Source organism: Athene noctua, chromosome 15 (genome assembly GCF_965140245.1).
Source record: "Athene noctua chromosome 15, bAthNoc1.hap1.1, whole genome shotgun sequence".
NCBI classification, from domain to species: Eukaryota; Metazoa; Chordata; class Aves; order Strigiformes; family Strigidae; genus Athene; species Athene noctua.
This window is the reverse complement of record NC_134051.1, coordinates 2,668,726-2,690,625: the sequence shown is the minus strand read 5'-3', so window position 1 is coordinate 2,690,625 and position 21,900 is coordinate 2,668,726. Positions and strand designations below refer to the sequence as shown.

The window sequence follows — 21,900 nt, the reverse complement described above, 5'->3', positions numbered from 1 at the left end:
AGTTGCTCTGCCCGGGGGAAAGTGCGGGGCCGGGGTGGGACGCGAGCAGCAGCGCGGCCGCCTCCATCCTCAGGTAAGCAGCGGCGGGGGGTGGCGGGGGCCTCCGAGAGCGCGGGGGAGGCGGGAACGGGCCGCCGGGGCCTCCCGCCGCAGCCCCTCGGGCCGCGGCTCCCACCAGCGCTGCCGGGTTGGCGCTCTCCCGGCTGGAGCCTCCGGCTGGGCCCCGGCCTCCCCCGGGCCGCCCCGCACCACCTGTTGCCGGTGGCCCCGAGCCCGGCTGACCGGGGGGCGGTGGGGGGGCGGGAGCCGGGCCTGGAGACCGGGGGGGTGGGAATCCCGCTGGTGGGGCAAGCCGAGAATCCTGCCTCGGGGGTCTGCGGCTGTTTGGGTGCCTTACGTGGGGTTTGTGAGGTGACCTGAGGGCTGCGGCCACCCTCCTCGTACCTCAGCCCGGCCACACGCCCCGAAGGGGGGTTTAACGGACTTGAGTGTCCGTGGGGAGGTGGGGGCGGCTTGGTGAACCCCTGCACTGCAATGCCTTACCTGCCTGCGCCGAGCCCTTGCAGCGCGCTCTGCTCTGGGTACAGGGAGATCGAACCTCCCGGTTCTCCTCTCGGGCAGGTAAACCTCGCTTATGGCAGTTAACGGGCACGGTACTGCTGAGTGCCGGCCGGGGCTGGACCACGGCAGAGCCCCCGAGAGAAGCAGGGACGCCTGTCCTTCAGGTCTGCACCCTAACCTCCAGGTTGGAAACCCATCTGCTGGGGGCTAAGCAGGGTTTTGTGCAGAGTTTCAAAAGCGTTCGCGAGTTTACCCTTTAGAATTGGTTGGCTGGCACTCAAGCTTGGGTCTTTGAAGCGTCCTAAGGCTGTTCGGCCCCCGGTGCCTCATCAAGACCCCTGGATTTTACTGCACGTCAGCTCAGCTGCAGTTGTAAGAGTGTCAGCCTCCAGATGCTGGATGCAGAAGTCTGTTAGAGTGGATATAAAAGGCTCTGTACACCGGCTAGCCTCTCCATTTTCTGAGCAGCTCTCCTCTCCCTGTGCCTGCTTCTGGGGTATGTCCCTTCCCTCCCAAGCATCAAGAAACCAATGTTTTGGGATGATCATCTGGTGAACTGTTGGTGGAGATCAAATAAAGTGCACATTGTATCTGAAATGTCATATTATTTCCTCTGAGCGTTTTTTCAGATCAAAATCTCAGCTGGTGCTCAGTGCTCCGTAGGCCTTCAGGCCCAGGATGCGGATGGGTGGTTTTTCATGGTCAGATGGAAGGTTATCTGGGAAATGCTTACTGTACGTGGCCTGGGGTGTTCGTGCACACACAGTGGTGCGCTGCCGTGGGTCAGTCAGGAGGTAATAGAGACCAGGAGATGCGTTTAGAGAAAGCTGAGGTGGAGATGAGTGGTGCAGAGCACCGCTGCTGGAGATAGGCTGCAGATCCCAGACTGTAGCCCTTGTTGATCTGAACATGGAGGTCTTGCTATACTTTGCACATTGTCACTTGGGACTCGTGGGGACTTGTGCTTCAGGGTTGTACTCTGTGAGCTGCCACCTTTCTTAAACTGGAGCAGACCTGTGGTGGGAGGGTGGCCCAGTGGCAGACCGGCCTCCTGCGAGGCTGTGAGTCTGCCAGCGGCTTTTGCATGGCCATTTCTTGAGACTCGTTGCCAAACAGACTGGCTTCTGCCTATGAGTGAACCAGAGCAGGACTGAGCACTGCCTGAGGAACGAGCTGCGGTAGCATAACATGTGTCAGGCATGATTCAAATTACCCTGATTTTATGTACGTGGGGATATTAACTAGTTTAAAGTTGCATCAGCTTCTGTTTGTGTCCAAGACTTTTAACAGTTGAAGGCAGAAGGCAAGACCCAACATTGCTCCTTTCCCCGGGTGGGGTTGGAGGGCTGGAGAGGCCTTTGAAGGTTTGATGTGACTTGCTGTGTTTGCTAAGCCATAATGCTTTGGCAGGAAAGAAAGCAGCCTCCTTCAGCCTGATGACTTGGTGCATAAGGGAAGCTCAGGCATGGGCCAGGTATAATGTCTTTTGAATGGGAATAAATATTGGAAAACAAACCAAAACTGCTAAAGTTGCACATAAAAAAGGCCGGGCGTCCTGCCCAGGCTTGGAGCTGTCTCACAGTAGCGGAAGGGCTGGGTGACCCTGTGGAGGGGCCTGGTTGCCCTAAGATGCACCATTTACCCCGCCGCTCTCCTGGGCTTCCGCAGGGCACCCTTTATCTTTTCTCTGAATACCGCTGGCTTTGCAGAGGGAAATGACCTGAGCCCTGGTGTTACCTCAGCCAGCTGAGCACAGTTGCTTTTATCTTGTGGAAAATACACTGCTTTCTGCCGTCGTGAAGGTTTTGTGGGAGCTTGCCAAGTTTGCAGCGGTTGACTGAGAGACCCGGCCAGTCCCCAGGCCGGCGTGTGCGGACGCGGCTGTGCTGATCTCCGCTGGCGGGGACATCATCTGCTCTCAGGTGAGATGCAAGTGGGAGAAATGCTTTTTTCTTTCCATCATCCTGCTTTGTCTGAAGCCAGGCTTTTGCTCGTTTCTGGGTTCATTCTGACCCTTTCTGTGAGCAATTTCTCTGGCATTTCTCCAAGTGAGGGTCCTTATGAAACGGAGAAGCTGGAGTGAAGGGCTGTGGGTATCTGGTCAGACCTGGGGGCAGGCAGAGAGGAGGCTGATTTGGAAATTTGTCTGTCAGAGCCCGGTGTCCCGCTGAGATGGCTCTCTCTTACTGCACAGTGCTGTGGGAAAAGATGGGAACAGTCAATTTGCTGGAACTTGGGGTTCTGAGAAAGGTCATATGCAATGCAGCCTTGGGAAAGCTGCTTATGCGGGTGGGACAGGTGAGTCTGTCTTCCTCCTCATTTTCTGTCATAATCCCACTCTTCAGAGTCAGACATGCTGTCTGCCTGCTCCCCAGAAGCCTTCTGGTTCTGCCTGCATTTGTCTCAACCTTGCTGGTTGCTGTTGGACCCTGCCTGAGTCTTCAGCCCTTTCCAGGCCAGCATCACTTAGCCGGACAGGGAGGAGCAGGCTACTACTGAATTGCTGTCGGGCTGTCATTGCTATTTGGGCTGTTGTCACTTGCCGTGCGTTTAGCAATGGCAGCTGAGGAAGCCAAAGGAGGTAGAAGGGCTGTTGTCTGTGCACAAGAAACAAATTTAACTCTTGCCTTCACAGCTCCCTTCCCTGTGCGTTGGCAGCTCTCAGGTTGGCTGATAGGAATTACCAGTGATGTTCCCAAAAATTTACTTGTGTTTGGTCGCTTAAAAGATGAGGAGGGTTTTTGTGTGCCATTTCCTCTTGCTCTGGAAAAAAATGCTGCTGCCCTAGTGCCTGGGCAGAAGGGAGAAGGGGGAGCCCTGGAAAGGAAATAAGATCCAGAGAAATGTGTCACCAGCAGAAAGAGCAATTGTTTTCCTGCATTTACATTGCAGAGCATCGTCCTGTTCAGACAGCCGATTTTTGACAGCCAAGATAATACATTTATATTGATGTAATTAGTGGGACATGGAGTTTGCTGAATGGCTTGGGGGCAGCATGATTTTCAGTCTAACTCCAGCAAATAGATCAGGGAGGATTAGAATGCTGTCGTGGGTTGCTAGAATTGGCCCTTTGGGTTTCTGGAGGTTGAGTACATTACTGCTGATATTTCCTATTGTGCTGTACCCTGCCTAGTTGAAAAGAAAATAACTTGAGGGAACATGGGGCTATTTTTGCCAGCTTGAGATGATCAAGTTTGATTTCTAAAAACTGAAGCTGAGTCTTTAGGCTTGCACGTTAAAAACAGTATTGGAACCATATCTCGGTTCCTCTACAAATGCATGCCTCTGCACTTTGCCAGTGGTGTAAACTCTAATGTGTGTTCATAAAAAAAGAAATAGCTTTTCTGTTCCTGCAGTGCAGCCCCTTTTGTAGAAAGCCAGGGCACTCACTAAATGCTGTGGGCCTGAACAGCGTCAGCATTAGAGGAGGGTGGCGGTTGCACTGTGTCAGGGAGGCCAAGCTGGCCTCTTGCCCCAGTCCTGGGATCAGCAGCACTTGCCAAAGCTGCAGGGTTATCAATACACATTTGCGTGGGTAAAATAGAGACCAAGACCTTAGAAAAAGCTGGCATCCTCCTCCAGTGATGTTGCCCAGCTGCATCTAACACGGTGCTTCCTGTGGCACTGAAGTTTCCCCTTCTGTGTCTTGTTCCCAGCACTAGCCCAGATGATTTTGGTTTACTGAGGACTGAGGATATCACAGGCAGCTTCCCAGTCTGCGTTGTTTTTTGTTCCTCTGAGAGCAGAAGGTCCTTCTGCTGCCGCGACAAAATTTTTGGAGAGAAGTTAACTTTCAGACAGCTTCGCCGGGTAGCAAGTTAACTCCCCCATGTTTGTGCTGGTGTGTGGACGTGGGAATGCGGCACAAGGCTCTTTGTGTGCTGGGCTGTGTCCTCCCCACCATTGCAGCCCCGCTCTCCAGAGGGGCTGCAGCATGGAGGTGGTCAAAGTCTTGCTCTCCAGCTTGTCCATTTTGGTCACCCACCTGCGAGATTCAGGTCAGGCCAGCAGGCAGAGCTCAGGCAGTCCTTGAAATTGCAGCACTGCCAAAGGGCTTTATTTTAAGCTGCTGGGTGTTAAGCGGTTTCTCTTCCTAGCCCATGTGTATGTGAACACGTCTGCTGCAAGAAAAATGACGTGGTGTCACGTAGACTGATGTAGGCATTTGGGGGGTACTCTGTCCTCTGGTGTTGGTCTCTCTCTCTCTTTAGCTCTCGTAAATCTTAAGCCTTTCCAGTGAGCGGGAGCGGCTCGGCTGTCTGAGCGCCTTGAAGATGCCGTGGGCTGGGAGTTCCTGATGTAGCCAGTGCTGTACAGACCATTGGGCTGAAAGGGTCAGGGTGGTCCTTCTGAACGATAATCAGTCCCTTATTTACTTTTTACTGGTCTGCAAGTGGTGCCTCTTGCCTGCTCCATAACATTCTCCATTTGCTGGTTTGATTCCATTTAGCAGCACGTGTCCAGGTGTTCACCACAGGTTGTCTTTTTCCCACTGCCTGGAAATCTCAGTGGTGCAGAGTGCTGGAAGAGAAGAGCTCTTTGTGAATTCACCATAACCTACTGCAGGGGCATCACACTGCGTGGGGAGAGTGGGCAGGGTGGTGGGGGGCAGAACTGGGTCTGTTGCTCTTGCATGCTTCTCACATGCTCCCAAAGAGGCTCAGTGATCACATTGTTTGGATTGAATCCTTATTTGTCTTTTTCCTCCATCTCCAATCTAAAATAAAGAAAATGAGAGTGTGCTGGTGAGCCAGTTATTGACAAGGGTTCTAGTTGCCTCCATCTGGTAAAAGCCTGTCCCAAAGGAGACGGCACTTTCACAAAGTATGAATTTCGAGAGCAGAGAATATGAAGGGGGAAGGGGAAATGTCTTGGGGGAGGGACGTTTGCCAAGGCAAGTATTCAAACGTCATACATTCTCGGGTGGGATGGGCACATTTGACATAATCAGAGGAATTTGTACTTTTGAATTTTCAGTGGATGTTAACTGCTAACGATGTCCTGGCCATGTGGAGTAATTAACATCTGTTTCTGTGTTTGAACATTCAGGCAGTGTGCCCCTCCAGACATCCCTGCGTTCACATCCAGACCCCTTGGGAGATCCTGCCCTGTTGCTAATTGTCGAGAGCTGTCCAGAATCCTTATCGTTAAGATCCTGCGGTGCTGGTGAGGTGTTGCGTTACCTGGTACGACGACAGCTCTCACCAGAATGCTAAGCAGCAGCCGCTGTCAGAGAGAGTAAGGCCAGTGGTGGGAATGGAACTGTAAAATCACCACCAAAGGTCCTGAAACAACAAGTGAAGAATCTGAGTTCTTCAACAAGCAGACCGGTTCCTGTCTCCAGGTGGGACTGAGCTCCATCCCGTTGCCAGCTGGATGCCGTGGGATGCCCAAATCCTTCTGAGAGCTGTAGTTCAAGTGAATGCTGATTGAGTGACCTAAAATATGAGGTTGGTTGCATGTGCTGGTGTGATGCTAATCAGCCCGGACTCTCAGCAGCCGTTTTTTTCTTATGTGCCTTTCTTTCCTCTCTGTTCATCAGCTTGGTGCAGCGGCCACTCTGTCTAGCAGGCTTGATGTGCTACTGGCGGCTCTGAGCAGAGACCATCTAGCATGCTCCTCCAGCTGGGCTGCCCAGCTGATGCCAGCAGCAGCCGTTTGATTCCAGGGACACCAGGCTGACTTCACACCAACTGGGCATTGGACCTGCAGAGCAGAAACTGTGTTGGGTGAGAGGCTTTTCTGACTGCAGTTGGCTCTGTGCTGGGCTGGGAAGGGCTGAAAGGAAAAAGACCTTTTCTCCTCTGGTTTGTGAGCACAGTTACCCCGCTTCTTGTCTCCTGTGCCTTTCGTTCTTGTCTTTCTTCCTGTTTTGATTCCTTCTGCTGAGTGTTCTCCTTGCTGTCTGTGTGAAGGCCATGTGCTCTTATGGGTGGGGATACAGGCGTTCTCTGGTTTTCTCATGCTGAAGAAGAAGCTGTGAGAGTGGAAGAGAAAATGTGGAGTCTTCTAGGACTTCACAATCTTAAGCCGCGGAAACTGCATGACTGTCCCAGGCTGTGTTTGAGGGAGTGCAGGAGTAGGGAAATAAATTATTTTAAGAAACTCTGCATTGTTTTTCCTGCAATAACCACAGTGCCATGGCAGTTCCCAGCCCAGGACTGGGACAGAGAGGTGACTGTGTTATACCTTCTGTGGCTGGGCTGCTTTCAGCTTGGCAATTCAGAATCTGCGCTGCAGAGATGGGAGGAGCTGGTGGAAGCCCAGTCTGAGGTTGTACCTTCAGGATGCGCTGCAGTGTCTGCTGCGGGGGAGCGTCTGATGGTGTTGTCCTTGTGTTCAGACGAGCCAGGCTGATGTGACCTTATCCAGGCCAAGGCTTTGAATTCATCAAATGGACACTAGCGTGCCATGTGTTGGTGATCTGGTTTGCCTGGATGCCTCTGGGCTATCTGAAGTCTCTGTGTGACATTGGTGTCCAGCCTCAGCAGAAGGTCTGCAGGAATCTCTTACAGTTCAGGGCCATCTGAAGCCAGGCCACGAGCACTCTGGTCTTTGAGTGGTGACTGTCACCAGGCCAGTGTGTGCCATGGCTAGCTTTCATCTGTGGGAGGGATGAAGTAACATTCCTGCTCTTGGATCAGTTTTGATGCAGCCTTGGAGTGTCTTGTGAATGCTACTGCAGGTGTGCAGAGCCCTTGTTCCTGTTGCCTGGCCTTGCCGTGCAGGGTGCAAGCAGAGCCTGGTGGAGGGAAGGTTGGGGGTCTGTAGCACCGCATGAGACTGAGGCAGCTGGATACGTATTGCAGAGCATGTGAGAGCGTCTCTTGTAACATGATCTCCTCTCCAGCTGCCTGTGTGGGTTACTGTGGGTTCAGGGTGCAGCCAGCTGGTCTTGGTTAAGAGGCTGGCTCCGTCACTGTGCGGGGAGGGATGTTGGATGCTGTAGCAAAGGCAGCTTCTTACTCAAAGCATCTGCATTATGTTTCAGCCCTTGCAGAGTACACTATTTTCCTCATGTGGTCATTATATTTGTTCAAATAACTGCTCTCATGGGCAAATATTGCTTAAGGCATTGTGTAATTGAACACATCCTCCAGTTTCAGCTGTATTGGTGTGGCTGAAGAGGAGCTGCTTGTGATGGAGACAGTAAGCCAGTGTAACTACTCTGGTGAGGAAAGGGTAGTGTCATAGTGGTGTCAGGCCCTGTCGTATCTCTGTCACTTCAGTTGTACCAAGTGTTATTCCAGTCATAGAGTTTCAATTACAATGTCATCTTCTAACAGAAATAATGGCATGGCTATGACATTGGTGTGCAGAAAGATTCATGGGTTTTTCAGGATGGCCCAGGACAGAGTACAGGTATAATCTGGAGGTGGACGGGGGTGAGGAGTAATGTGATCCTTCTCCATTAGGTTACCACACTGAGCTGTGCTAGAAGAGGAGATATTTTCTTGCCCCCTCTGGGTTTCACTTTCCCTGTCCCACCTCCCCTGTGATCCCCTGGTTCCCTGTGCTCGCAGAGAAGGCAGAAGCCTCTTGTGCAGTTCTTGGTGATTCTTATGCTTTTATCTCCTGGTTGTTTCTGATGGAAATGCCAAATGCCACTGTTGTCTGTCAGGCGTATCCTACCTCTGCGCTTGTCTGAGGCACAGCCAGAGACATGGTGGTTTAAATCTAGGCCAGTTGGTTGGAAATTGGGACATGGAGTTTGATTGAAGCTGGGAAAGTCCAAACTGCATACAAATGGCAGAAGGAGGCACGCAGGTACTGCTGCCCCTGTGAAAAGAGCCCTTGTGACTCTGGACAGGGCAGTGTGGCAGAGGCTGGGAGCTGTCTCTAGCAAGGAATGCAGCTGGATGTGGCTTGGATGAATCACATATTTACTGTCTGTCTGATCTATGTTAGAATTAAAGCTGTGGCTGGAGTTTCTGGGGACAGTGTCCTCAGGGGACATCTCCTCCATCTCCTGTCTCTGAGACTGCTTTCCAAGTCTGTGCCCTGGGTTTTCACTGACTGTGAGATTCCACTTCTTGCTGCAACATTCTTCCCCTCCCTTCCGCAGTGGCCAGCTCTTCATCTGCTTATCTGTCAGCTTAGCATGATCTGAAGATACAATCCCTGATGTCCTTTTAGGTATGACCTCGTGTGTGTGCTATGCCTGGGCACCTATGGCCTTCTACGAATTCAGCTTGTTGAGTGATTGGGAGGAACTTCATGGGTCATCAAGTCCAGTTCCCTACTGCTGATGGCAGTCATCTTGTGCAGGTCATGAACTTGTCCAGGAACTAATTGTTGGAACTAACTCTGTGCTTTTTTTTCCCAGTGCTTCTGGAGCAGCTGGTCCAGAGATCTGCTCTTTGAAAGGTTAGAAACCATCCTCTGACTTCCAGTATCCAGTTTTCCTGGGCTGGTTTATTGTACTTGTGCCATTGCAGAGTGTCGTCTTGCAGATGAGAGATGACTTGCAAATTTTTTTCCTTCCCTGGTTCGCTGTGACCTTTATGTCCCGCACCAGTCATGGCTCTTGATGCAGATTTGTCCTGAGAGATGTGTTGAAAGCTGCTTTGTTTTTCCATTGCTTCTTTCTGGGAGCTTGGTTTTGTTGGGCCCATTTATTTTCTTGTTGTGCTTTTGAGTGCTTTGAGTGCAGGTGGAGTTCTGAGCTGCACAGTTTGTGAATGTTAGCGAGTACAGAAGAGCACTTTTTGCGCTACTGTCACTTCTTTTTTAATGTTTGTCCTTGCTACTTGTGCCATCTTGCCCCTTCAGGAGGGAGAGATGTTGTTAGAAACAGTTGAATCAAGGTGAACCTGATAAAGCAACGTATTGAAGAGCCAGTGCCTGGCTCTTATTCGTGGCTCTTATTCATGTTTATCTCTAGCTGTGAATGTGCAATAACAACAGTTCTGTTCTGCACAGGCTGGCACAGCCTCAGACAGGAAGATCTGCTGTTTACTAATCAACACTCTGCTGTAAGTGAGAAAGGGAAAAAAAATGTTTTATTGCTGCTGGGTAACCCAGAGTGTAGTTAAACCTTTCTGGAAAAAAGAGGAAACTAAGAGCACATGTGTTACTTAAGATGCATTTTCCTGGCAAGGGTCCCGTGTGTGTGTTCTTCCTGCAGAGCATCCCCGCTTATTCTACTTCCTATTAAATCTATAGCATATTGGTAGCAGGCAAGTAAAAGCTTCCTGTTTTTATAATGCAACTGGTCTCAGCAGGCAGTCTGTCGAGGTGATTTTTCAGCCTGGCATGTTTTGTAGCTGGGGCAGTCTGTGGGCTGAGTAGGATGACAGGACTCTGCTACAAGGATTATAAACACAGGGAGGAAAAGATCTGAAAATTAGATCTGCCGGTAAAGCTTCCCCAGATTGGATGCTGTGGCTTGTCTTGTTTTGTTTCTTCCCCTTGTCTTTCTTTCTGTGGCATTACCGCGATGTTGTTAATGAGTTGAACCATGCCAGCCCACACACACTTTTGTTAACACTGCACTCAGAAGTCAGCCACAATTGGCTAGTAAACTGGAGGATACAAGCAGCTTGTTGAACTTCATTGAAGCAATGTAAATCGACTTAATAGAGCACTAGGGTTTTAGAGATTTGGTTGTGGGTTGTTTTGTTTTGTTTTTTTAAATATGTGTACATTCAGGGCAGTGCCTTTGTTGTCATTTTCATGCTTATTCAGAAAAGGACCTTCCTGCTCTTCAGTTGTCAATGGAGACAGGTTTAGAAGTTAACTCTTATCTTGAAGAAACGTTCCTGTTGACTGCTTCTCCCTCTTGTTCTCCCGGTGGCTTGTAATTAAGATGTTGATTGTCCTTTCAAATCTGTATAATCCCCTCTCTCAAAGTGACCGTGATAAATTTCCAGTAGCTCACTGGATAATCTATCACTGGTTTATAGTGTCCTGTGCAAGGAAGAAGAGGAAACTTTTTTCAGACTTTGACGCTAGTTGCTTTGTGGCTAAGCTGGCTCTACAATAAATCTACTTTTCCTATCAATCTTTCACTTCAGGCTTTGGACACCTCTTCCTCTGCCTGCATACTTACGAAGAGTCAGTGCTGGGCATTAAATGCAGCTCAGCCCAACTCAGCTGCTGTGTATGAGTTTCTTCTGTGTTAAAGTTGAGCCAGAACCAGTTTCAAGGCAGCTGAAAGAAGGTAAAGATCCTCAAGCTTGCCTTTGCATGTTAATGTCCGTGGCCAGAAAGATGTGCTGCTGTTCTGGACTTGGCTAAAGTGTAGCATGAAGCGTGAGGTCCTGTTCTGTGCTGGTCTAGAACTCCAGGTTAAATTATCTTGTTACCTTATTAATAGCCCATCTGGCAATCTGTTTCCAGGCAGCTGATTTCATCTAATGATTTCTCAGCAAGTAGCATACCAATCTTGCTTCTCACTGTGATGTGGAAAATAGCTGATTTACAGTGTCCAGTCCCCTAGATTTCCTCTGAGATCAGAACATCTGACTCACCTCTCAGCCCTGCAGCCCCATAACAAACATTTGGGTGGGTTTGCTTTACCCTTCTCTCCGTTTATTACCCTTCTCCTCCCATTTGCGGTGCTTGTGCACTTGCCTGTCATCCTAGTGCCTTGCAAACCTGAAGACTTCTTTGCCCTGGGAGGTAAGGCAGTGCTTTCTGAGTCGCAGGACTATGCCCCGAGTCACACAGGAAGTTTTGTGGTAGAGCACGAGGGCTGGAAAAGCATCCTATGTTCCAGCTGAGTGTGCCAACTGCTGGCCCGTCCTTCCTGTTATACCTATGCCTCAGTGTGTCCTTGGAGGTACCTTCCCACCCCTCCCTGCCAGAAGCTTTGCACGAAACTGGAATTTGTTCACACCTTAATTTCTTGCCAAGACTGCAGCACTCAGGCTGCCTTGTAGTGCTGGCTTGGCAAGTGAGGGCAGAAATAAAGAGCAGCAAAACTTTGTTTCTTGTCACCAAGACAACAACTTTGTGCAAGACACCTGCTCAGCATGGAGCATTCCAGTTTGCTTGGCCACTTTGCAACAGCAGTCCCACAGGTGATGACAGGAGCTCTTGCTGCACTTGAGCCGTAGAGCTCTCATTGGGTTGGTGATTAGCATCTTGGATTTCAATCTGTACTGCCTCTGTCTGAGGTGGATGTCTTGCCTGCTCTTTTCCCACTGGCCTTGTGGAAGAAGAGAGATACTTCACCTTTCCTACCCTGGGGTTATGTCTTTTATCAGGGTCATTTCAGCCTGGTAAATGTAAGTCACGCTCTACTTGATGCTGGTACTTGGCTTTGCACATCCTCAGGTTCTGCCACCCTGCCTTACGGAGCTGGGAGCCCGGCTGTGTATCACTTGCTGTGCACACAAATGCTTGAGCTTCTTTTCTTTGGTTGGTTGGCATGACACACCCTCAGGCCTCTGCTCTACATCCTTCTTTAGTTATCCTACGCCTGACCTCCTCTGCGACTTTATAACCTTCTTACACAGACGTGTCTCGTGCTGTGTGCCTTACCAACTCCTTCACGCTGTTCCTGCTTACCCTGGACCTTGTGAGCATGGGCCTCCCTTGGTGGTAGATGGGGAGATCTCCTGCTGTGTGTGGTGGCCAGACTGGTAGGGGGCCAAGAGTTGACCATGTCTCCGTGATGTATGAAGTGGTCTCCTCCAGCTTGATGCCCCAAGTCAGCCACACTCCTCCTGCTGCACTCATCTGCCCTGAACTACTTTGTGTTTGGGATGTGCAAGACACATCCTGCAGTCCCCTGAGAGGAGGCTGCTCCTGCCAGGGCTCTGTGTGGGGACTGGACATTCAGAGCTCCTCAGGAACGGTTTTTTCCTCCCTGCAAGCAGCAGGTTGCACAGGAGTGAGAGTATAGAGCTCTTCCTTTGCTGTTGAGGGTGGTACTAGATCCCAGCTCATCTTAGCCAGCCACCTGACAGGGGAGTTTGCACACCAGAAGGAGGAGAAGGACTGGTACTTGCAGCTTCAATATCCTAGAAGAAAGTCTCCTGCTGTGTGACTTCCTCTGGGCACAGCTTTGAGGGATGGTGTGCCTTCTCCTGGGCCAGCTGCTGCCTCAGCACAAGAGCTATCCAGTGTGTAGGGTGGCTGTTTTCATGCCTGGGTCTTCTCTGGGGCAAGGGAGTAGCTCAGAGGTGACTTTATTTATAGGTTGGGGGAGTAGAGGAATTAGCGCAGTGACAAAGTTGTCCCTGAGTCTTGGAGGCTGAGAAGCAAGGGAGGTTGGAAAACTCAGGCAGGAGCTGAGCTGGCTTTTGCTGAATGGATGAATTAATTAGAAAGAGAAGGAATGTATGGGATATCCCTTCACAAGGAAGAGGCTTCTCCACATGGGACCAACTGGGGTGAGTCTGTCTTACGGGTTTCCTCAGCAGGCTGGAGCAGCTCCAGGGTCCTCTGTCTCTTCTTCCTGCTGCCTGTCAAAGGGAAGAGCTTGGGGCTGATCCGAGGAGGATCCTCGGAAAAGTTGATCCTACAACTTCCCAGATATGTTGAAACACATGAGCTAGTTCCCTTTTTTCTTTTTTTTTTTCTCTCTTCAGAGCCAAAACCTGCTTTGAAGCTGGAGGGAAGGAAAGGGGGTTGGGCAGACCCAGCTCCCCACCCTTCCTGCCTACTTCACTTTGGGTGACAGAAGAGCTGGGGCCCAAAGGGTCAAGCACTGCTGACTGGTGGTGAGGAATAGGGTGTATCTGGAAGCAACCGGGTGATTGCTCTGCTGTCTCGGCAGCAGGAGGAACCTCCATGGGAAAGCTTTGCCATCCTGAGCTCCCTGTAAGTGCCTGCTGCTCAGGGTGCTGGTGGGGCAGTTTGAGGAAGGGTCTGCATCACGTACGACAGAGCAGGGTAAGTGGGTGCAAGTGGCTTGGGGGTGGATAGCTCAAATCTGGTTTTATTTTGGGAGCAGTTAAGCAGAGTCAGTTGAAACCCAGTAATTATTGCAGCTGCAAGGGGCAAAAAAAACAAAATCCAAACTCAGCATCTTGCTAAGGTGCTTAACTGTTAATTTCCATGAGTGAGATCCACCCTTCTCAAGACACTTCAATCTGTTCACATTGTTGTTTCCTCTCCTGATTAGATAGGTGGAAGCAGTGCTTTATTAATTAGGAGGAAATTCCCGCTCCCTCCTGCCAAGGCAGAGGAGCTCTTGGCAGTTTGCTCCCCTGTTCTGCAGCTGAAGCCTCCCCTGTTCAGCACGGGCGATGTGCCTGCAGGGCATCTTCTGGGGCATCGCCCTGCCCAGTGGGAGAAGTTCCTCAGAATAAGGCTGAGTGCTTCCAGAGAGGCTTTCTTCTTTGTAGGCTTCTATAACTGACCCCTTCCCATGCTAGAATGTAGTTTTCATTCTCACCTTTGCTTCTTGCTTAGTGTTGGCCAAAGGCGTTTTCTGGCTCAGCATAGCGAGCACGTACATGCATTGAGCTGTAATGCTGCCGTTCCTCTTGTTTTCGAACAGGTTCGCCCTCTCTTTCCTTGGGCCAACGTTCCCCCCTAAATATTGTTCATTGGCTGCTCTCACCTAGCATGAGGGGTGACCCTGAAGCAAAGGATTTACTGCTTTGCCTGGAGAAATCCGATTTCACGCAGCGCTCGCAGCCAAGCAGCCCACTTAGACCAGGCAGTCTTGGAGATAACTACGACTTAGCTGGGTTATCCTCCACCTATTTATAGATCCCTTCCTCTCCCCAGCTCCACCCACTGTGGGGCTTTACTGCACCACTTTAAAGCAGGACTCCCAGCCTCGCCTCTCCCCGCAGAGTGTTTGCGTTGGGCTGCCTGCTCAGACTCCCTGGGGCAGACCTGGCAGAGGAGGACGGGCCAAGACACAAGCAACACATTGGGAGGCAGCAGTAATGCGGGCAGCAGGCATGTCTCTCGCCCGCTGTGGTGAGCTAAAACTGGCGTTTTTGTGTGTAGGAGGAGGAGGCAAAGGGTTGCTCTGCTTTTCCAGCTTGAGAGTCAGCTGAGGAAGTGGTCTCAAACCAGCCTGTGGAATTGCTTTATTTGTCAGTTTAGCTCTGCTGGAGGTGGGGAGAAAGGTTATTAACTGACTGAGCATCCTGCCTTCTGTTTCAGCCTGCGGTGAACTGTACAGGACTGTGTTTCTACCCATCTTGCCTTTATTTCTTTACTTTTTCGTGGTAGAACCCAAGTCTTGAGGCGAGAGGCGGTTTGTTCCCCTCGCAGGTCTCTTAGTTGCATCCCCTGTGGCTTTGCTGCCGCCGTGCAGGGTGGCTGCTGGAGCACGTACAGCACTCGGGACGGGAGAGCCGCCGAGGGATGCGGCAGAAGAGCCAGAGACACCGCAGGTGTGGGGCAACTGATGTCTCCAGTTAGACTTGAGCTGAAGAGACTTGGAAATATTCGTCCCCTCACATCACATGGCTTTCATTTAGCTAGAAATTCAGATCTGTTACAAATTAACTGCTTGAATAGCAGGAAATGAGAGGGGAAGCGCCAAGGATCCACTTTGGCTGGATCTGCAAAAATCAGTGAAATCTTGCTGTTGGGCAGGTAGCGGAAAGCAAAGCATGGAGCTGTGTTGGCTGATCACAGCAGTTAGGCAGACTGATTAAAATGAGGAAATCGAGACAGGGAAAATTGTGTTCTTGGGCTTTTTTTTTTTCAGTTTTATTTTGTTAGTCCAGGCTTTGCAGGTTACAGAGATGAGACCATGACAGAACAGTTAACATTCTCCAGCTAGTGGTCTAATGCAGGCACATTCTGGTATTAAGCTTGTAGCAAAACTGCACCTGCTTCTTGAGTTGCTGCATTTGAGAGTCTGTTATCTATCAAGGCCTTTCTTGATCCCTTAGATCAATCCTGGGATTGAAAAACTGTATTTTAGGAGTCTTCATTTCAGCCTTTGTACGGCACAAAGTAGTTTCTTCACAAAGGTCTTTCTATGGTTCATTCATCTCTATAAATCCTGGTGGGTAAATTTTTTCTTCTGTCTTGTTTCTTTTCTTTTGCTCTGTTAAATGTTCCCTTGATCCATTCCTCTTGACACACATCCAGATTGCTGTGCCTTTTTCCTTTAAGGAGAGACATGTGTGTGTTTAAACTTCTTTGAATACTAGAGGTCATGAAATGTTTCTGTAGTTTAACTGTGAGGATGCTCAAAGAATGAATTCTAAAAAGTAGGAGAGGGAGAAAAGGAAGAACAGTCAATGTCCCAAACCTGCTTCTGTGGGTAGGGGCATGCGTAGTATCAGCTAAAAATTGGCTTGAGCTGAAAGTATTTAATTGCACTGTGTGAAGTAGTCACAGAAAACATACTGGTGCAGAAACCCAGTCAGTCCAGTTTCAGCCTTACTGCGGTGTTAGTGGGGAATGGGGAAAGAGGGATATTTTATTTGACATAAAAGAAAAATAAAATCTCCTCACTGCATACAAGCTGTACTCCTCATAGCTGAGGTAACTAAAAACTTGGTGTGCCAGTTGGAGCCCAGAGCTTTCAGAATAACCTTTGTGTGTGTGTGATTCCCAGGGGCTGCTGATTTGAGTTCTAAGTGAGGCTTGCTTGTCCCCTTTTCTGCTGCTTTACTGTGGTGGCAAGGGCTTTCTCTGGCCTTTGGTGTGCTTTCCTCCCCAGTCAGGCTGCTACCCCCTGCCTGGGAACTCCTGGGGCTTAACTATGGAGGGCTCTTCTCAAGGCAGCAAAAGCTGGATACAGTGAAATGGCCATTCCCATCCCAGTGAGCGCTGGGATGGGGATCCTGGTCAGAGCATGCATTAATAAGCTTCTAAAACTGGAGGGTTGTTGCTGAAATCATACCTTATCTTTCTCTCTTTTTCTTTCCTTTTTTTCCCCTTTCTCTTTTTTTTTTTTTTCCAACTATTGATCAGAACCGACCTTCCTTTCTCCAGTGTGTTGGGATCTTTACAGCAGCCCATGCCGCAGCGCCTCGCCTATTCCACCCGAACTGCCCGTGCCACTGGCTTGGACCTAACCTAGGATAAATCTCAGCGTGGCCTGGGTAGGGGGGAACCATGGGGAGCTCTGCCTCATCGCTGGCCGCAGAGACGGAGTCGGACCATGGCTTCAGTAGCGCACCCTACCCGGGGCACCCAGCCGTGAGCTGGTATAGGAGTAGTCACAGTGGCCCTGTTTGGGAAAGTGCCCTTATAACGCGGCAGCACCAGCATTTACACCACCGGGTGCGAAGGTAAGGAGGAGGGGAAGGAGCCTGCTTACCTGCTTACCTCTCAGCTTGAATCCGGGGCGGTGCATTTGGGAGATAAGTTGCTTTGCATCCTGTTGGGTGTCAGGTCCTTCCGTTCAGAGGCTCAGTTCGATTCCTTGTGAAAGCTAGAGCCAAATTTTCACCCATTTGAGTGATGCCAAGCCATGTCCTTTTTACAGGGCTGCTGATGTCTCCTGCAGGATAGACTGCAGGACCCATCCCAGCTCTTCCTCGCTCACCTAAATTGTGAGGGTGGCTGCCTGGGAACGGGATCTCGGTTCCTTTAACAGGTTTGCCATGTTCTTGTGGCTCCTCTTCTTTCTGACCTCCCAACTACACTGTAGGTATCACAGATGAAGGATTGTGACTCCAGGTTGGGTGGCAATAAGTAGCAAGAGTTTCTGAACCCAAGAGAGCAGGAGAAGCTGTTTTCATGCAAAAGCAGTGAAATGCTTTTGAATACCAGATCCAGGGGAATGAAACTCACCAAAACAGTATTGCTCTGAAAAAGAGCTCAATGTTTCCAACCCTCAATTTCTATCCCTCCTCGATGAAATCAGCACCTCAAATTTGTCTCTCAGTCATTGCCTCTGCCCCTTCCCCATCAGCCACTTCCAGTGAGGAATTTTTCTTCATGTCGGAGGGCTGGTGTCCTGCATTCAGTCTCTGACAGGTTGAGAGGTATGTCAAAAGCATCTAAAAATCCTCTGCCCGGGGGCTTGGCTACAGAGGCTGCCGTGTTTTGTGCTAGTAATATTTAAGCCTTTGCCTAACGCCTGCTTTGTGTAGATTCCAGACTGGTTGGGTGTTTGTACTTGCTTGAGTCTGTTTGGAGCTGCTAGTTTTTTAGGAATAGCTGCTTGCTTCTGAGTGTCCCTGAGCTGTTGTGGCTTTCCACTGGAGGCGTTTGCTGTGATGGTCATGTAGCATCTGTCATGCAGTCCTTGTTTTCTTGCCTTTCTGCTGCTGCGAGTCCCAGAATGTGCTTCACAGTGCACAACTCTGGGAGACTCTGAGGCAAGCAACCACACGCTTTGCTCCTTTGTAGCCCTGTGTTGGGTTTCCCTGTTGAGCTGGTAACAATGTGAAACTGATTAGCTGTTGTCTTTGCTCTCAGTTGTGGACTTGAGCTCCTAGCAATGCCCAAGAGGCCTTTAAAAAGGCTATTTTGTGCAGTTCCCCACATCCATTGCTGTGTGTACCAACCTTTGTGGCTCGCCCACAGTTCTGTTTGATGGTCTGTGCTGTGTAGGTTTGTCCCCTCTAGTTTAGAGGGATCCTGTGAACAGAGCTAGGTCCTTCCTGCAGGATTATTTCTTCCAGACTGCTGTTTTTTCTTCTGTTGCCTTGAAGAGTTGGGGAAGGTGTCGACAGCTCACAGATGAATACCCCGATATGCCCATGCCCAGCCAGCACTGAGATTTAGGAGCTTCCAGTGCAAAGCTGGCACTGCACACTGAAAAGGTTGTGTCTCTGCAGCCTCATGTATGCCAGCAGTCTGTAACTTGGAGGAGCTTGAGAAACTAAATGAAATCTTGACACGTGGAAATAATTTTCCTGAACAACCAGCCTTCGTGGTGGAGCGGATGCTGGGGCAAGAACAGGAACTGCCGGTCTCAGTGCAGATAAAGCCTGTGTCCTGTTAGGACAAGAGTGTTTTTTCTGATAATTATGTATTTCCTCTACTAAAGGGAGAAGAGAACTCATCCTGGCTAAGTGCTGCATGGTTCCTGGAGACAGGAAAATCACTGGCCGTGATTCACTGAGCAGTGAATTGCGTGGGAAGAACTCGCTTTAGGCAGTGATTATGGAAGTGGGTTCAAAAGACCTGCTGAGATCAGCCAGGCTGTCAGGCATCAAAGTACCTGCGGTTCCCATGACGAGACGGGTGAAACAACAGGGTGAAGAAGCAGCAGATGATTGGTTTCCAGAGAGGAACAGATAAATATATTTCTTTTAAAAATTAAGTAAGTCAACAGAACGAGTCAGGGTAGGTAGCGCTGCCTCTGAATGTCCTCGTCCCTGGAGTCCTGTAGTGCAGGAAGGAAGTGGAGTACTGGGGAGTCAATTTGAGGCTGGACAGGAGTTCAGGAATAGACTTTGCTTTTCCTGCTGGTTTTCTGTCCCGGCCTGCAGGGCTGATAATGCTTTGGCTGCTCTAGAGCAGGACAGAGCCAAACCTCCTCTGGTCTGTCTCAGGGGTGAACACAGACCTTCCTTGGCAGGAAAACAGGGATGCAAGTAATTCATGAGTGACTTCAGCCTGTACTTGGTGAGAGAATTGGGGGAGTCTTCCCTGACAGTGGGGTGGGAATAAGGGAAGAAATCCATGCTGTTTGGCTTTCAAGATTTTAGAAGCTGGGAGGAGGCTGCATTGTCTCCTGCTGCCTGGGTGAGACTGGTGGTCTGGAGTTCCCTGTCAGCTGAAGACAGATGGGCAGGAGGAAGAAGAAAAAGGGCCTTAATTATAGAAGCGGTGAACTTGTGACATCCAGATTTCAGTCCCTGGTCTCTTTTGGACCAGGCTGCATAGTCTGTTCTATGTGTCAGCGTCCCACCTTTTCAACAAGAGCATGTCTCTGCCTTCCCCAGCGCTGCAGGAGGACGTAGCTACTTAAAGAGTAGAGGTACCAAGTGTTAGATGCATGTCAGTTAGAGGGATCTTACTGCACAAATCTGTACTTAGGGCAAAGATGATGTTTTTAAATACATCCCTGGTAACTGTGTAGCCAGACAAATTCCGGCTGTTACATGGCCCCTTGGGCTCCTTCTTGCTCGTACACTTAAAGGTGTTTGGCCTGGGCTGGATGTGAGTGTTCAGCTGAGCCTACAGACCATCGTGGCTGAGCTTCTTGATGTGCCAAACCCTTCATGAAGCTGAGAGCAGCAAGTTGCAGTGCCACAAGTCTGGGTGCTGGCAGTGGGACGTAGCTCCATTGCTGTGGCTGCTGCTGTTGAACGGTTTGGGGCTCACGGTGGCTTCTGCTGCAGCTGGGAGTGATTGTGGCTCCTTCCACATCTGAAAGGTGTTAGGAGGGAATTAGGGCACTGAACTTCTGCTGGGTGGTGTTTCTGTTCACCAAGTCACCACTCCCCAGGATTTGTAAAGAGCAACAGAGTCCTGTTGAGAACTGAGAACTGCTCGAGTTTTCTCTGCTCAGGAGAGGTTTTTTGGGGAAACTGTTGCAAGATCTGTGCAGCGGAGTCTTAAGTGTCTCTGCCTGCCACTTGGTTTGGCTGAAGCTCTCTGAGCTCCTTACTTTTCCAGAGAATATGCATTTTCTGGGATTTCCCATGGCGTTTTGCAAAGGCTTTGTATTTTTCTATAAAAGCCTCTTCAGAATGAAATACCTCTGGGCCTCAATGACTGCCGAGGGAGGAACAGACTCTTTTTTATTTTTAATGCTAAAAATATAGAAATCCCTCTGATTTTAGAGAAAAGCAAAGAAACCTGCTTTTTTTTCTGTTGGCAGCTGGTGGGAGGACACTTGCTGTACCACCCCACCTCCCTGCTCCCCAGAAGTGCCACTTCTGGAGAGAAACCCAGAGTGAGGCATCCGTGACCTTGGTGTTTGTGAACCCTGTGGCTTGAGCCCTGTGGAGGGGGGACGTGATTTTGTGTGTGCAGCTCCTCCCACCCTCCTATGCTGTAGCACTTCACCTCCGAATGCAGCGTGAGCAGAACTGGTGTCTGGAGAATGTGTTTCTTGTTGGGGAAACCAAGGCCCAGAAGAGAAGTGAGATGTCTGGGAAGAAAAGCTACTGGTAAAGCATCAGGTGACTTGGCAGGGGTTCTCTGCTTCTCTTTTCTGTCATTGGACCTCAGATCAGGCATCAGCCTCAGGAGGTCTGACAGCCTCCGTGGGCACCGTCCGTGCTCCTTGGAGTACAGTTATCCCAACAGAGCTGGGCCTGGGGCTGTGGGTTGGGACGGGTGCTGTTCCCTGGTTTTTATCAGCAGCCTGCTTGGATTTGGGTGTGCTCAGAGGGTTGATTTTGCACTTTGCATGCATCACAGACTGGTTGAGTTTGGAAGGGATCTGTGGGGTCCAGCTGGTCCAAGTCCCCTCCCAGGCCTCCATGCAAAGAACAGAGATGTGTGGCTGTGGAAAAGCTTGGGATAACCGAAATCTGCTCTGACTGTGTATCCACAGAGGAGGCATGAAGATGGAGAAAGAGACCATTCTTCCAAACCACAAGGGTACTAGCATCAGCTCTGATATTCAGGACATGCGTGTTCATCACACCAGAGCAGAGCTTGTGTTCCCCAGGTGCTGCGGTGAGGCAGATGCGTCCCTGTGCGGGTTGTGCTCCCTCTGGAAGTTGTTGTGGCATCAAAGTTGAGCTGGGATTTGGTAAAGTGCTGCAGGTTGTCGTGGATACCCGCTTGATGGGAACATTGGGCTTGTAACTGTTTGCTTGCCAGTTCTCACCAAAGCGTGCAGCAGCTGGAGTAGTGTCTTGCTCAAGAAAGCGTGCAGTGCCAGGGAGTTAGCAGCGTGGTGTGCTGTTTCATCTGCCTGAGGCTTCCAGTCCTGCCCATTCGCTTTCCACGCTGGCTGCTTCAGCAGTCTGCTCACTCACAAAGCCTCTTAGTTTTTTAAATTGAGGCTATTTATAGTTCTGGAGCCGTGAAGAACTTGGAGGATGACAGAGCAGCAGAGACTGAAGTTCTCAGTAGGTACCCAAACAAACTCTCCCTTTGTTCCCTGTCTGCCCCTCAACCTTTCCCATCTCCTTTTCCCACAAGTGCAGGTAAGAGAACTATCCTGCTTGCTTATCCTCTCCAGAGAGAGGGCAAAAGCCAGGGCAGAGAGTAATTTGGAGTGTGTGTCCTTGTCTTACACAGCGGGGTTGGCTAAAATCTGAACAGAAATGCCTGAACCCTGTTCCTAGAGTGTTGCTGTTACAGCATGGAGAGCACGGTAGACCTGTTCCTTTGATAGTGCCAACCTTAAGGGAAAGCAGCATATTTACTTGTTTTTGAGGTGCTCCTGACTGCAGTAGCTGAGCACTCATGCTCCAGGAAAGTCGGTTTAGGTCCTTCTGTGAGTGCAGGTGTTGGGGAATTTTGCTTTAGTGCTCTCAGGATGCTGCACTGCATGAAGGAGGTTAGCACCCCTCTTTGGCTGTGGTCGTCTCTTTTGGGAAGAGA

The 21,900-nt window shown here is 50.1% G+C and overlaps 1 protein-coding gene across 10 annotated transcripts in view; it reads left to right on the top strand.

The window, feature by feature from the left end:
- The window catches only part of CAPN15 (calpain 15), a 60,820-nt gene continuing 38,920 nt past the window's right edge, over positions 1–21,900 (top strand). For 2 of the 10 annotated variants that reach the window (XM_074919249.1, XM_074919256.1), the window contains exons 1-2: positions 14,301–14,445; positions 16,408–16,727. In XM_074919249.1, coding sequence (XP_074775350.1) covers positions 16,552–16,727 — 176 coding nt within the window. In that variant the 5' untranslated portion in view covers positions 14,301–14,445; positions 16,408–16,551. Of the gene's footprint in view, positions 74–5,610; positions 6,012–6,103; positions 6,291–8,906; positions 8,929–10,702; positions 10,724–14,299; positions 14,446–15,374; positions 15,491–16,407; positions 16,728–17,354; positions 17,427–21,900 lie in introns of those variants that run through there. The other 8 variants (XM_074919252.1, XM_074919250.1, XM_074919251.1 and 5 more) reach the window with 8 other exon arrangements.